This window comes from Echiichthys vipera, assembly GCF_963691815.1.
Source record: "Echiichthys vipera genome assembly, chromosome: 16".
Classification (NCBI taxonomy): Eukaryota; Metazoa; Chordata; class Actinopteri; order Perciformes; family Trachinidae; genus Echiichthys; species Echiichthys vipera.
The window spans coordinates 14,796,300-14,811,918 of NC_139841.1; the positions used below are offsets into that span (position 1 = coordinate 14,796,300).

Here is a 15,619-nt window from a genome sequence, read left to right on the forward strand (position 1 = left end):
ACGATTTTTTAAAAATGTGACAAGCCTCAGCTGATCTGGGGAGTTCTATGTGGAGGGCTTTATAGTGGGCTCACCTGCAAAACAAAAAAAACAAAAAAACACGGATGTACTACAAGAGCTAAATACTGGACCCCAGGATGGAGCCTATTCTTAAATTGGCCTCCATCTTGGGGAATGGGGAAAAAGGTTTTTGCGCCGCAAGCGGACAAAAGGGAAAACAGAGGCAGACAGCAGAAAGAGATGGCCGTGTTACAAGTTCTCCAGGTAACAGACATGGCATGAATAACTTTATTGGGCTGCTTTTCCCAGAGCTAGATCCACAGAGACACTTTGCCGGAGAGGCTCTGACTTTTTCCATTGAGAATATGGTTAAATGAAGGTTTAGAGCTATTTTATGATCAGTTCCACTGGTGTACTGTTGACCAGCTGAAGCAGTAACTTTTATTCAGCACGTATCTTTAACACACTATAATTTTAAAACGTCTCATCGCTCACATTATCAAATTTAGATCTTACCAGATGACGGGCCCTGAGCCTTACACAGTTGTTGATGCTAACATGTTGTGAAAAAGACTGCCTATTTACTCATTTAGCACATACTGTAGATTAGCTTTCAGATTAGCTGTTTCATAGATCACTGGTATCCGGTGGGTTGAGCAGAAACTGGAAACCAAAGTAAAAGTGCCATAAAATGATAGAAAAAAGCCTCTATTACACACCATAAAGCTGCAACGTTTGATGGGGAGTGTTAGCCAGCTCTTGTTATTTAAGTTGTACTCTGTAAGATCTTACATCTATTTGTCTTTTACGTTACTCTCTATCAGAGAGAGTTAAAACAATGGTGATTGATCATATGACAAGAGCTTCTACTTGCCTTTTGACAGAATATTCCAATACCTGTGTCTGTGGCGACATTCCCAGGCCGCCATGTTGCTGCCACCAGCCTAGATCATCACTAACAATTATGCTGTGTTCACTTGTAATCGGAAATCGGGAACTTCAAACTTCTGAGTCAGGCTTGTAGTGACAAAAGTGAAATAGAAACGTGTGTGTGTGTGTGTGTATGGATTACATAGGTAGGGTAACATATAGGGAATGGACTGGAAGTACAGAGGTGAATGTGTTTCAATAAAGTTTACAAAAGAGGCCGCTAGAGACAAGGTATCTCAATTCTTATGGAGTTTGTGTTTCTACATTTCTAAGCTCCTTAATTAATAATTTTATTTTACTAAAAATACCTGGTTTGATATTGTTCCCCTTTCCTTTTATGTGGTAATAAGTGGTAACAAGTCTCTGTGTCAAGTCAATTTAATTTATATAGCCTAGTATCACAAATCACAAATATGGTTTAAGGGGCTTTACAATCTCTGCAGCAGACACCCTCTATCGTTTAACCCTAAATTCAATAAAGATCCCACTCCCACCAAAGAAAAGAAAAAAATACTTTATTGGGTCTTTCTGTATACGTTTGAGTATAACCGTACTCAAACGTATACAGAAATTAAAATAGAGTAAAACCTTCAACTTCTAAATTGAATATAAATTAAATCCCATTTATTTGTACACTCTCAAATAGTCCCAACAACGTGCCTTAAAAAAAACAAAGAGCCTTATTTGCCATGAAGTTAGGAAAAGTATTTTACTGATGCAACATATCAAAGACAGGGAGGAAAACATAATAACACAACTCCTGATCAAATGCACAGCAGCTGTTGGCTTTAAAACATTCGGCTCAACAGATGAACTGGTCCCAGAAAAGTATATATCGCTCTGAATACAGCTCCTTGTTTGTACTTGTTTTAATCCAGACAGTAGTGCTGTCCTAACACATCTCCCCCTCCTTTTAGTAACTGTGTGGCAGTTTCAAACTCAAGTGGGACACTCTTGATCTGTGACTTCAGGTCTCTCTCCATCAGCTGTGGATAAGAACATGGGACACTATCAGTATAAGAGGAGTGTTAACATTATGAGAGACCACACACTGAATAAACAACACCGTAATTGTTATCTAAACCATTGAACTCCACAGAAACGGATGAATAAACCAGTTTAAGTGTCACATCACATCACCTCATAAGTTGTTATCTCCAGCACCTCGCTGATGTCATCCTCTTGTTGTGACAGAGGTGTGTTTATCAACGCAGCAGCTTTGGCCACATCTGGATGGTAATGCTTCTGCAGTGTCTGAAAAAGGAGAAGACTGTAAACTTTCACTGGAAAACAAGTATGCTTCCACTAAGTTAGACTCATAAATGTACATGTATATCATCTTCCTTCCTCTCGTTTTCCAATCACCGTGAAAATAACTTTGGCTGACACAAGGCATAGCTCAAATGTAGTCAGTGTCATGGATGATTCATTTATGAATTCGGCAACCATCACATGCTCTACACACCTTGATCTCCCACAAGCTGCTCTCCAATGCACAGCACTGAGCGGGATCCTCTTCATCCATTAGATACGGATCCTCCAAAGGCTCTGTCATTATGAATAGAAACACACATCTACATATATCCTAAAAAGCTTCTGTTGATTATAGGAGATTGTACTGTTTTAAATAATATAATGAATCAGACTGGGAATTAAAAAACTGCTGACGTTTTGAGTGGACAAAAAATTCACTGACACTCACCATCTTCTGTGCTGGGCTTGTGAATAAGGACTCTGCAGGATGGGTGGCGACGGATCAGGTTGTAGATGAAGGGCAACACTATGAGCAGGGCTGTAGGCGGCGCTGTGAGAGCCAAGCGAGCCAGGCGTTTGGCAAACGCAGCCACTAGGTACACTGGCAGGTGACTGGAGGGAAGTACAAACACATATACTGCATATATACTGTATATATATATTGAGAGTTTAGAGTATAGAGTTTGTTATGGTCATTATCTTAAAGCAATTCTTACCTTTCTTGCATGTGTCAGTTAGATCATTCAGCATTTCCCTCCAAAGTCCCACCCTCTTCCCCCTGCCTGACCTATGACGCTCCCTCCACCCCTGACATGTGCATTGAGGGAGAAATGCTCTGTTCAAGTGCCATGGTAAGTACAAGGTCTTGGACCTCCAACAAGGCAAACTGCACTGGAATGCCTGTCAAAGTGAACCTCCTGTTAGTGAATTCAGGGGAGACCGAGGCACTTTACCTAGTTGGAGGTCCGAAACTTCGGATTTCCCATTGCAGCATGAGCAGCGCATGTGAAATGGAGTGACGGATGAAGGGCAGGAAGCTCGGCAAATAATTTTTTTCAGACCAAATAAAATCATTAGTCAGACTTTTATCGGAAATATATGAGAATTAAATATTGACGAGTTTTACCACTGGGTGAATTTCTTTTACATTTTAGTGTGCTATACGCTCATTAGGGGCATCTTAAGATTACAAAAGAAAAGTGTAAAAATTCCAGAAAGGTAAGAATTGCTTTAAATAATGGGAAGCAAATTATTAGGATAACAGTTTACCAGATGTAGTCACTTTGAATCACAAAAAACATATTCTACCGCGCAACGGCTGCAGCAGTATCACTTGTCCTCCACTTAGATCAATCATAGGTGTGGTTATACTGGAAAATCAATCTAGAACTCAGGCACTGCAGGTCAACTACAAATAGTATTAACTACAATTGTATACCTGTCCAGTGCTCCAAGAGGACACATGCAAACAACTACAACTGGATAAACAATTAGCGAAGCATGAATGATCTTACCTGGAGCTAAGGAAGAGGTTAGCAAGGTGGAAAAAGCGTGCTCTGTACTTCACATGGAAAACAGAAGGCTCGAGCAGATTATACAACTTCTTGTAGAAATCCGGGTAATCTCTGCAAAAACAAACAAGCACAACAAATAGTAAAGTATGTCATTTGAAACATCCTTCAGTCGACTGAGGCCTGATTTTGTGTTAACATGTCTTCAACATATTACTCTAATTAATGCCACTGTTAAAAAAGTGGTCAAATTCATTGTTTTTTTATGTTTTACTCACAGATTGTGTTGATGTATGAGGACAAAGAGGCCATTGAGGGCCAGCAGGCTGATGGCCCCACCTGTTCAACAAAAACATTACAAATTAACATGTCATGATTACCACCGTCACCTCATAGAAAAAATACATCCCAGACCAGATGTAAAAATGCCAAGCAGTCATTGTTAACATGAAGTTATCGTCACTGAGCAACCTACCGACTTCATAGGCAGCAGTCAAGAAGTCAATCATCAGTGTGGGTTTACTCATGTGGGGCAAAATGGAGTCATGGAGGATCACCAAGATCTTTTTATACATATTGCTTGGCAACTACAACAGAGAGATGCGATGGAACAGTGAATAGATGTGTACAAAGAATACATTTTGATAATCCAAAAAAAATGAAAACATTTAATCAAGATTTTTGTATTACCTTATACTTGAGAAAGCCCAGCCACATCCTCTCAAAGGCACGCTTGTGTTCCTGTAGAATATTTAACATTGTATCAAGGAAATATTTAAGTTAAGTAAGGGTTAATGCCCAACGAGGTGCAGAATTATCAAGTATTAATGGACAACTCGGAGGCGAGAACTGTCCGACGAGCAGGGTCTCATTGAGACGGTCAGGGCTGAAGTGTTCAAAGTTCGACTCCATTCTTTTTTGTGCTAGGAAGCCTCTCAGTGTTTTGACTGCCCATGATGTGGTTCTTTGTGTTTATCTCATCTTTCTCATCTTCAAGCTGGTCTAACTCTTCGGATGTTAATTCTTCATGCCGTTTCTCTCGTTCCCTTTTTTGTTGTTGTTTCTCGGCAGCATCCCAATCTTCGAAGTTCCCAGACTCACCAAATATGTTAAACGAAATGATGATCGGAAAAGATGTTCAGATAGGCTAAATATTTTGTTGCAATAAATTGTAACAGGAAGATTTGTGTCATGTTGCAATGGTTACTTGTAGATTGCTTTCTTTTTTTTAAACTGTGCAACTGATAAGCGAGTTTACTTGGGAGTTCCACCTAGGTGTCCATATATCAGGCGTTAATGCCCACCTATGGAATGTACTCCAGCCAATCAGAATAAGTATTTGCAAAACTATGGCTTCAGACAGTTCTTGCCTCCGTGTCCTCCATTACTACCTGATAATTGGACATGTCCAGCATTAACTTTTACGTGAATGTCTCAGAAAAAATATTTTACTTACATTCAGTTTAGCAGCTTTCCAGTCCTCATGCTTGGCTGAAAAAAAAAATAGATCCATTTAATGACTTTCATGTACAAAACAAACTTTTCTCCCCACGCAGTGATAGCTCAGCAAAGTTCAGTTCACCTTCCTGTTGGACCATAAAGCTGGTGAGCTCCGACTCCTGGCTTGGTATACTGATGTTGGACATGAGGGTGAACACGTTGTTCTGATATAGGGGCACCAATGCCTGAAAGGAAAAGCATTCAACAGCACTCAGCAAACCAAGTAATATTTACTAAATAAACAAGCTACTGTACAGCAGATGAACTAAGCAATAAACAGTTGCATACCCCTTTGTTTTTATCCATGACTTTGCCCACATTCTCGCGGATGGAGCTCATGACATAATAACGTACATCCTCCATCTCAAGGAACTCCTGGAATCTGGAGATCAGCAGGGAGTTGTCTGTAGTTTTAGACAGCAGTCTTTCCACCACCGCCTGATCGGAAAATAATAGAAATATCAGTCGGGACTTTGGCTACTATGGACAAAAAATGCCTTCTTTCTTGTCTCAGCTTATAACTTGAGGAAATTATTGAAATCACACAAAGGAACAGATAAATGCTATTGTAAATCCCCGCACTGATTGCCAGATTATGTGACACAAAGTCTTACTTGGATGAGTTCTCTTGGAAAGCTGTAGTGTTCACTCCAGTCCAATTCTTCGAGGGGATGCTGTCCTTCTCCTGCAGCAAACTTCATCAGGCAGCACAGGGCACTCTCCTGTATTCAGACACGTATTATAGAAAACCCACAATTTGATTCCCTTTACCAACAAAGATTAGTTTCATGGCTTTCAGTAATAATTTTAAAAACCCTTACAGACAACATTTCATTTAAAAGGTCCAAAGAGAACACACTATTTTTATCAAAGCGGATTTTGACTACAGGACATTGCTAGGAAGACCAGTGTACTTAATTTTCTAAGGTGAAAAGCCCGTGCACTACACACTCCTGTACAGGAAAAGAAATGCACAGCCCTAACTTCAATCATGACTCCATACTACAGTACCTATTCAAACTCATTTTTACATTAAAATCCGTGTGGTTATTTGTCAAGTGTGTGTGTGAGCACCAATTCCATTCAGGCTTTCTGACGACTCACCTTGACTCCGTGAAGTCCATGGCTGAGGTGCTCAAGCAGCATCTCCACACAGCTGTTGTAACGGTGTCTCATGAACATAAGGTACTTCTCTTCAGCACTATACCCTCCTGAACCGAAGCAGATACAGACAAATAGAATGATGGCATGATTTGCAACGTCGGTGAGAGTTTGTATTCATGCTCTTATCTGAAGAGCTTATCTTATCTTAAAGAGACAGACACTAAAACAGAGCGTTTCAGAGAGAGGGTGAATACTAGTATATTCAAACAGAAAGTATGATAAAATGTGTTGGGATTTTGCACATTATAGTATGCAAACATGTTCTTGTAGAAACTCAAAATAATAATAAAGTATGAACCTGAAAATCAGTATAATATGAAACCTCTAAATGTCATTGTCAGTGGTGTTGGTGTGAATATTGCTAACATCCACCTGATGCCAAAGGTAAATGCCTTATCAGCCTTTGACATACTTACCACTCAGCGTCTCCTCCTCTCCGGGAAGTTTTCCCAAAAACAGCTCTTTCCTCTCCAATAAGGCGCAAAACAATGTGCTGCACGCACTGACAGCATTGACAACATCCTTCTCCTTTTCTGACTGCAAACGGACATGGAGAATACAAACGCATGAGTATGTTGCTCACCAGCATGTATTCCGTTTGGGTGCACAAACAGTGTAATTTGGTTGTGTATACTTACCTCAAGCATCTCGAGGATGTCAAAAACGTCGTTGGCATTTTTTCGACTCTCAAGTATACTCTCGACTTTGGTATTTAGGTCAATTTTAGCTGCTTTAGCACTTTGTTCTGTTGTTTTTGCCGAACTCACGTTGCGTTTTTTGGCCGGCGCCATGATTGCTGCGATGCAACGTTCAAGTGACATTTGAGGAATACGAATACATACTTATTAAAAAACATTATGGAACCTCCCAGAAATCTTGTTCATAAAAACTTTGAAAAAGTTCGAGTCAAGTACACTAAATATTGCTGTGTACGGCATTATATATTATAATATATACTTTTGTTTAATTATGTTACTGTAAAGCTGTAGATCCAACGGCCAGTGAATGCAACACTAGTCCCAAACACTGGATTGTTGTGTCGCCTCCTGGTGACTGGAGGGTGAAGTTCTGGTTTAGGTTTTACCCATCACTTAAGATCAGATACATCCATACTTGAGTACTTAATCAATGCTAGGGACAGCTGAAATACATTTTATCAAAAAAATACATGGAGTGCCTCTCAGCTGAGTTCTGTCAACACACTCCTTTCTGACGAAAAACATGAATTTAAAGTGATCAATAGCTGTAAGATATAATAAAAATTGATTATGCTGCTCTGTCACGCTAGTGTCCTGTTTTAATAGTGAAGCTGACTTCCCTAGTTCAATTCATGCCATGATTACACACAGACTTGTCAAGTTTTTTTCTACACACACTTTTGTCCTACACGTAAACCTGCGATTGTTGCACGTATTGAAAGAATTCAGCTGCTGTGCAAGGTAATGAACATTATGCTCCTACAAAAGAAAGGCATAAAAAGGCCGATATGCCTAATAAATAACCCACTAAGATTTTACACAACACTTGATTTGGCTAACTAAGTGTGGAAACCTTATATTAGCTTTGGCTGAACGTGCATTCTCACATGGAAGCTGGGCAGTGGATTTTGTTTCCAGTTTTATAGTGGAGTTGGAGCAATTGCTTCACAGCCAATATGGACAGGAGGAACGAATACAGCAACTAGTAGTACTACAATGTACATATTGGTATGTGAGCATTGTAAAAAATCCAAACCTATCCTCAAGGGTCTGCTTAAAAGTTAGGAGTCAAACCGCTTATTACCAGCACCAATGGGGCTGAGGCACAGGATGGCAAAGGGCATCAGCAGTTGTTACAGGGGAAATTAACATGAGGAAACAATAAAGAACACAGAGGCTTGTATTATCTTGTTGTTCGTTTAATAACATTTGTATCAGAGAAGCAAAATTAAATCCCACCAACAAAAAGTCAATCTTGGAAGATATTCTTAAAAGAAAGCTAAATTCCAACAAAAAAAATCAAAACAGATTTTTGGTGTAAAAACATCTCTTCTTTCAGCCGGCAGGGTGACCTAATCTGAGTCATTTTCTATACCTGCATTGTCCTGGGGGGGGGAGAAGAGCAACGATGGATAAGAATATGTGACAGAATTGATTTTGAACATCAAACATCAGGGTTTTAAATAATTATTGTTAAATGTGTTCACGATACCTGTTTCTGGTCATTGTTTTGTGAGCCAGTAGCTTCGAAGTCATGGATATGAAGTGTGGACATCCAGCTGACCATGGAGCCCTCCTGACACTCTGTCCCAACAATGGTGGGGTAGATATGAGCCTCCTTGAAGGCCTTGATCGCAGCCTCCTCTTGGCCCCAATCCAACCGATCATGCAGTCCATCCCCTCCGAAGCGTTTGTTGTACCAGTCAAAGTGAACCCTTTCCAGGACCAGCCCAAGTCCTGGAGCTTTGGGCACATCCACCTTGTCTTGTCCCCAGCTCCGCTCCATCACATCCTCCTTTGCATAGCCCCTTATCACCGCAATCACCAGGCCAATCATCTTCCGGATCTGGTGCAGCATAAAGCTCTGGCCTTGTACAGTGATCACTGCAAACTGAGTATTGTTGTTAATAAAAGGCTCTCCACAGGACATCTCCATGATATAACGACGGGCGCTGGGGTCAGTTGGAGCCTTCTGAGAGGTGAAGTTGTGGAAGTTATGGGTGCCTTTGTACAGAGCAAATAGACTGTTCACCCTCTGAAGTGTCTCTGGCTCAAGGCGAAAGGCTGCTATATTGGCAGTATCATAGTCTTTTGGGGAAAAGGCCACTGTTGGAAGCATATAGGAGTATGTACGAGCATCACATTTGGTTTTGGAATTAAAACTCTGGGTCACCCGTTTGAGACCTGTTGGGGGGAGGGGAGTAAAAATCAGTGAATGTTTAAAACTCTCCTCTGCTCCGATCATTAAAACTGGATTATGAGAACCAATCTCTCACCGAGAACTCGAATCTGTGGTGGAAGATGCTCGTTAATTTTTGCAGTGATGTCTTCAATCAACCGTAGCTTTACAGATACAACCTGTCCAGCTGCAGACACGCCCTGAACAAATTCAAACAAGAAAAAAACAGCAAAGTTTGTCATAATAACATACCAGTAATAATGATGTATGCAAACTCATACCAGGGCTTGTTAAGTAATGGAGAATGTAGAGCGAGTGAGTCACAAACCTGTAGGTTTGCAACGTTGACCCACTTTATCCCACTTAATTATCCTGCTTATAAACACTGCTACTTGCTAAAAAAATCAAAAATATGACACATAATATTGATTTACAAATTATTTTCTATTACTAGAACGGTGCCCATAGCAACAGTCTGTTATTCAGAAATAATAGATCGTAGAATGCTGTAATTAACCTCTCAGAAGTATTCAAAAAGCTGTGTAATAAAATATGATACGTGATGTCTGTACAAACCCATACCTTGTCTGTTCTGGCACATCTCTGAAAGGACATCTTCTTCATCTCATCGCCATGGTTTTCAGGAATGCAACCTGACTTAATAAGAGCATTGACCAGCTCATCTTCAATGGTCCTAAACTCAGGGGTTCCTGGATTTCTCTGAAACACAGAAAACACTTAAATTTAGAAAGACATAAGAAAATAAAAATGCGTTTGAAACTGAGAAAGGAAAATCAGCGACAGCATATACCTGCATGCCATAGTATCCCTTTCCAGAGTACGCCAGGAGGAGGGCTGTTTTCTTTTTGGGATATTTCTTTTCATCTTCACCGTGTTCCCCCTCTGTTTTTAATTTTTTGATAGCCTGCACCTTCTCAGCAGCGTCTTCATTTTCCTCATTGGCTCTTTTCAGTGGCTTGGCTGTCTGCTCATCTCCGGATCCTCCACTCATCATGCAAACTAACTTACAAATACCACCTGTGAAGACAACACAAAATATTCCACAATGAAGAAATGCAACCACCTCTGTGTTACTGTGTTACATGGGCATTGAGTCGTAGGTCTCCATCATGCCATAAGCTTCCATTTATTTTCCAGATTGAGTAAATCACTATTCATGCAGTATACAGCACATACAGTGCATCTGTCAGTCTGGTTCAGGATACAACCACAATAACGGGGAAGACTGCTGACTCGAAAGTTGTCGAGAATACACTGACTGACACCATCCTCAAGGAGCTCTCAGGAGGCCGGCTGTTCAGAGTGATGTATAAGAGCATAGATAGACATTCACAGAAAGCTGACTGGAAGGGAAAACTGTGGTAGGAAAAGGTGCACAAGCAACAGGGATGACCGCAGCCTTGAAAACACTGTCAAGCAGAGTCGATTTAAGAACTTGGTGGAGTTTTACAAGGAGTGGACCGAGGATGGAGTCAGCCCAGACTGAAAGCACTGAGTGCATGAATGAACATACTTTTCAGAAGTTCAGCATTTCTGCAATCTAAAAAATCTCTTTTTTTGATAGATCTTATTATACTTGATTCTTTATGAGCTGTAAATCATCAAAATTTTGGATTGGGGGAGAAATAAACCTTTCCACGATATTCTAATTTTTGGAGATGCACCTGTACGTGTGTCTGTGACGAACGACTCAATCACATATTGCACACATTTAAAACAAACAAAACGAACAAAAAAGTATTTAAAAATAAAAAACCAACACAGGAACACACTCATCCACAGCTTGCAGACTGAATACATTCACTGTCACATGGTTTTTGTTTTTAGGTTTGCTTACCGTTTCTCTCTAACGTCAGTCTGTGGTTCACTAAGGCACTCAACAGTGGTCGGATTTTAAACATGCCACGTTAAACCATGGATGTATTTAAAGAACATGCTGCTAAAGACTGCACACTGAAAATGCAACCGAACTACCGTTACGGAAGCTAGCAACTGAATATCCGGATAAACCCAACTTCAGTTGACGAAAAATAGCCTCCTAAGAGGTCGCCTAAAAAAAGTCAGTAAGTCAGCCTTTTAGCCCAAAGTGTAATGGCTGTATTCATAAATATTTGTAAAAAAATAAAATAAAAAAGGGGCAAACTCTAGCTGTATGTAAGAGTCTGTAGTAAATGCGGCAACAGACCATGCAACATAGACACGGTGAGCAATGTCAACTTTGACCTCTGATGTAAATATCGCGAGACTCTTCTTGTTCTCGTTTTGCATACGTCATATCAATAAAAGGAGACAGAATTTTGCATGGCGTCACTTTGATGAGAAAATTATTATATTTGGCTCCTTCTCTCACAATAATACATTCAACCCCTTCATTCCCACTGTTTTTAATTGAATTAAAAATATATTTTGAGTCTCTGTCATACGTTGAATCCAACAAAAAAAGGTTTATCAGCTATTGAATTTCATTCACATTACATTCAGTGAACTTGTCTGCCATTATAACTTATATATATATTTATTTATTTTTTTGAATTTTTTGAATTTTTATAAAATATTTATTTGATTTATTTCCTTATTTCTTTTTCATTTCTATATTCCTTATATTATTTATCTTCTATATATTCTTTTTTAAATTTTTTGATAATGTTTGTCCTTCTATCATTTTGATGTGTGCGTTTGTCATGTCCTGGATTGATTGGATCCGTCGCTTTGTTTTTTGTTCCTTTTTCAATTGTTCATACTATTTGATGATAATTAAAGCTAAAAAGAAAAACATTTGCATGACGAAACAAATAAAAAAAGGACAAATAACATGAACACACAAACGCAATATATTTCCTTAATCAGGTAGCCTGTAATATTGAAGTAAGAAGTGATGGTTTTGTTTAATTTGTTATTAAAGATTTTTAAATAGGCCTAGTGTTCAAAAATAGGCGTTGGTATGATCTGTTTGTTTAAATATAAAAAGTGGCTAAATAATTAGCAAATTAATTCATAATTATAAGGCTAGCTTTTGGAGAAATTAGGGCTAATAACACATTATGTTCTCTGAGTTAAATTCTTATACCTAATGCTTCAATATGCAACTGGAAATCATCTCAACTATCATTTAATTATAAAACAATAACATCCTTGTTTAAAGAATTGCAACCTTTACACTGTTTAAGTTTAAGTTTTTTTTTAGTTCTCTTAATGTAGGCATGTGATGAAGACAACTAAGAACTGAACTTCAGGACCCCTAAAATAACATTTTTGCATGTACTAAAAAGGGCTCCATGTGTTTACATTTAGTGGAATAAAGGATAAAGTATAACCGTTCAGCCAAATACAGTTTAGAGAATATAGAGAAAACAACACGTAGTAATATTTTTGTCCACTTAAGGGCAGCAAAATCCCATAAAGAGTCGTCCAGCTGCTTTTGAGATGCTTTAAACAAATGGAAATGGGACCGAGTTAGATTTTAGGTTATGGTTTTCAATTTTATTTGGCTCATAGTTTTTACTTTTATACAAGAAATCAAATATATACAGAATATAATTTTTCAAGGCTTTCAGTGAATAGTAAGGATTAGGCATCAACTGAGCTGTAAAATGAATAATCTTAAGAATTTTCATGTAGGGTAGGCTTTTATCATTTTATATCCTACTGACTTGTATAGACTGGCTGTCTGTACTTTGTTTACAAAGACCTCCTCCCCTTTACAGAAATCATCAAATTCAATACTTCACCTGAACTCTTCATAAAATTTAAGCAAGCGGATTTTTATATAAACTAAATACATGATGTACAGCATAAGCCTTTCTTCGCCATTTTTATTCCATATAAAGAATTTTTCTTTTCATTTTTTTTAACTTTACAGTAGCCACCCATCATAATGTGCTTGACTCATGTAATATATGTCATGTATGTATGCTGAATAGCCTTCTGGTTGTGAAGAGGCTCAACTTTTAACCTTCTCATCCTGGGATGGCCTTAAAATGCACACTTGCACTTTTCCATAGCACCTTATAAGGCAATCAAGTAGTTTTCCTCCAGAAAACCCAAAACCAAACATAGGCATGTGATGGGCCCGGGTTGCCGCAATTCCATATCACACAGCATCTGCTCAGCTGGTGATTCTGAATGTGAAACTGATTATTTGAGACTGGTAATGCAATTGGCAAAGGTTCTGCCGAATGATACAGCCCAGAATAGTATTAATTAAATTATCATCGCTTTCAGAGCCTTCTCTACAGTAGCAAACAGAGCACAAGTAAATGTTAAGACCCAAAATTAAAAAGCTGTGAGAATCTTTTTCAGTTGGCAAGTGGTGCTCGCACATTTGTGTTGTTCCACTAACATGTCCTAAAATAACATATAAGGTTCAACGGAAAAAAGAATCCCTTAACCCAATGTGACATGTCAATCGTGCTTTTCCCATACTAGCAGAAATTATCATTTATCCCCTGGAGTATGATATAAACAAAGCCAACGTTGTTTTAAACCTCAATGTTCTTAAGATGTCTCATCTGAAGTCTGATAGAAAGAAATCTGCCTGCAAAGAAAGTGAACTGGCCTCACAGCAAGTCTCTATACAAGCTGATCAGATTGGACTGTAACTCCCTGCCTGTATGCAACCCCCACATACAACAAATAAAAAATGATTAATAAAAAAAACATCCTTATTGTCAGCAGAGAAATCCACAGCTGTTGAAGCTGCTGCCCTGCTGGCTGAGTCATGTAAGCTGTTGCACAAAATAAACATAACTCATTTGCCAAATGTGAAAAGGGAATGGGGTGACTTTATTTGCAAATTAGTAAGTAATACAAGATGCTGCATACAAATGAAACAGAAATGGAGTAAATAAGAGTGTCCATATTTGGATTTTTTTTTACATTCTTGTCTTTCAATGAATTGATTTTGCCATCATGCAAATTTGTTTAATTTTGGAATTTTTCTGTAGTGTGACCCTGACCTAGGCTTTCTTTTGGTTTAAGTCTACCTGCATACCCACAATATCTGCTATAACTTAAATACATTTTCCACAATGCAGTAAATTCTTCATTCACATCACTGTGTATGACATATATTGTTTTAGATTTATACAATTTACTGTGTGCTTCCAAAAATAAAGGTTATCAATGCATTCAGAGATCAAATACGCACTAACGATTACTAACGATTACAATTTGGCATGATAAAAAAAAAATCATTGTAATGTTCTTCATTTTTATATGTCGCTGGTATCTTTTATTTTAACATTCAGCCTGTTTCCTGTTATTAAAGCATAACTGACTACTGTAGTCACATACAACTACACTATGAACTACTAATAGACCTAACGGTTTTATATTTGTTTATTGGTATTATCAATCAAAAAAAATCTTTGATAGCTTGACTCTCAGCCACTGTACTTTTTCAATCTTATCTCAAGCTGTTGTGTGTCTGAATCGTTGCAGATGAATTATATTTCAGGGATCGGAACAGTCACCATAGCTGCACAGATTTAGTATTTCCTTGAGCAGGAGTCTGATTGTGGCAGCACACATTAATCACAGTGTCCCGAAATAACTTATCTTTCTGATAGACAGCAGATACTGTGTGCTGAAAAACACAGAAAACATCTCATCGCCTTTGGGGATTTAGATTTTTACTGTTTAAAGGATTATTTTTGTTATTGCTCTGAGTCAGCATTGTAGCCAACTGAGAAGCAGACATAATTCTATCTGCAATGTTTTGTTTTTTGAAACCATAGTAATGTCCCAGTGCGATGAGGCTAGACATGTAACTACCAAGTATAATGCCGTATCATTTTAAAGACATTCTTAGGAACGTTTTGGTAAATGTTAAATGGACTTGTACTTATAAAGTGCCTTTCTAGTCTTGTGAGCAAGACGATTTTACACTACTTGCCTATCCTTCACCTATTCACACACACCATACACTGATTGCAGAGGCTGCCATGCAAGGTGCATGTATAATCAAGATCTTATCTAACCATTCAGATGCACATTCACCAATGGCAAAGCCTTTCAGAGCAATTTGGGGTTCAATGTCTCACCCAAGGACACTTCCGCATGCAGGAGCCGGGGATCGAACTACCATACTTCCGATTAGCTCTACCTTCTGAGTCACAGATAAGTTCTTTCTGACACTCACTGTCCACGGAGCAATTGATAAGGTCGACTGCGTTATATCACAGACAGTGTTGTCAGTCTGATGGAGAATGGGATTCTTCTCAGACAACTCCAATAATGTGACATACATTAGATAATACAACTTTACAGTGTTATCAGGGTTTGAGCTGGAAGCATGTCTTGGGGGAAGAAGTGATTTATCACCAACATCCAAGCTCTTATCCTCATTTACCTACCACTCACTC

The 15,619-nt window shown here is 38.7% G+C and overlaps 2 protein-coding genes across 2 annotated transcripts; both read right to left on the reverse strand.

Annotated features, from left to right (window-relative positions):
* Positions 1-1,632: 1,632 nt before the first annotated feature.
* noc4l (nucleolar complex associated 4 homolog) lies at positions 1,633-7,150 on the reverse strand (the record flags this gene model as incomplete). Its single annotated transcript, XM_083929841.1, has 15 exons — positions 1,633-1,916; positions 2,071-2,184; positions 2,396-2,478; positions 2,633-2,796; positions 3,699-3,809; positions 3,974-4,034; positions 4,171-4,282; positions 4,386-4,436; positions 5,152-5,186; positions 5,278-5,380; positions 5,484-5,633; positions 5,810-5,917; positions 6,300-6,406; positions 6,776-6,896; positions 6,998-7,150. The coding sequence occupies 15 exons, from the start codon at positions 7,148-7,150 to the stop codon at positions 1,800-1,802; spliced, it is 1,590 nt and encodes a 529-aa protein (XP_083785967.1). The 3' UTR covers positions 1,633-1,799.
* Positions 7,151-8,297: 1,147 nt separating this feature from the next.
* pus1 (pseudouridine synthase 1) lies at positions 8,298-11,365 on the reverse strand. The gene is made up of 6 exons (XM_083929849.1): positions 11,095-11,365; positions 10,048-10,274; positions 9,819-9,956; positions 9,334-9,436; positions 8,550-9,241; positions 8,298-8,442 (listed from the first exon to the last, which is right to left on the reverse strand). Exons 1-6 carry the CDS (start codon positions 11,156-11,158, stop codon positions 8,410-8,412), a joined length of 1,257 nt encoding a protein of 418 aa, XP_083785975.1. The 5' UTR covers positions 11,159-11,365; the 3' UTR covers positions 8,298-8,409.
* Positions 11,366-15,619: the final 4,254 nt, after the last annotated feature.

Coding starts and splice junctions, on each gene's coding strand:
- pus1 (XM_083929849.1), bottom strand. CDS start 11,158: ATGTTTAAAATCCGACCACTGTTGAGTGCCTTAGTGAACCACAGACTG. Junction 10,275..11,094: donor ACTGACGTTAGAGAGAAACG/GTAAGCAAACCT, acceptor TTGTCTTCACAG/GTGGTATTTGTAAGTTAGTT. Junction 9,957..10,047: donor AGGGATACTATGGCATGCAG/GTATATGCTGTC, acceptor TCTGTGTTTCAG/AGAAATCCAGGAACCCCTGA.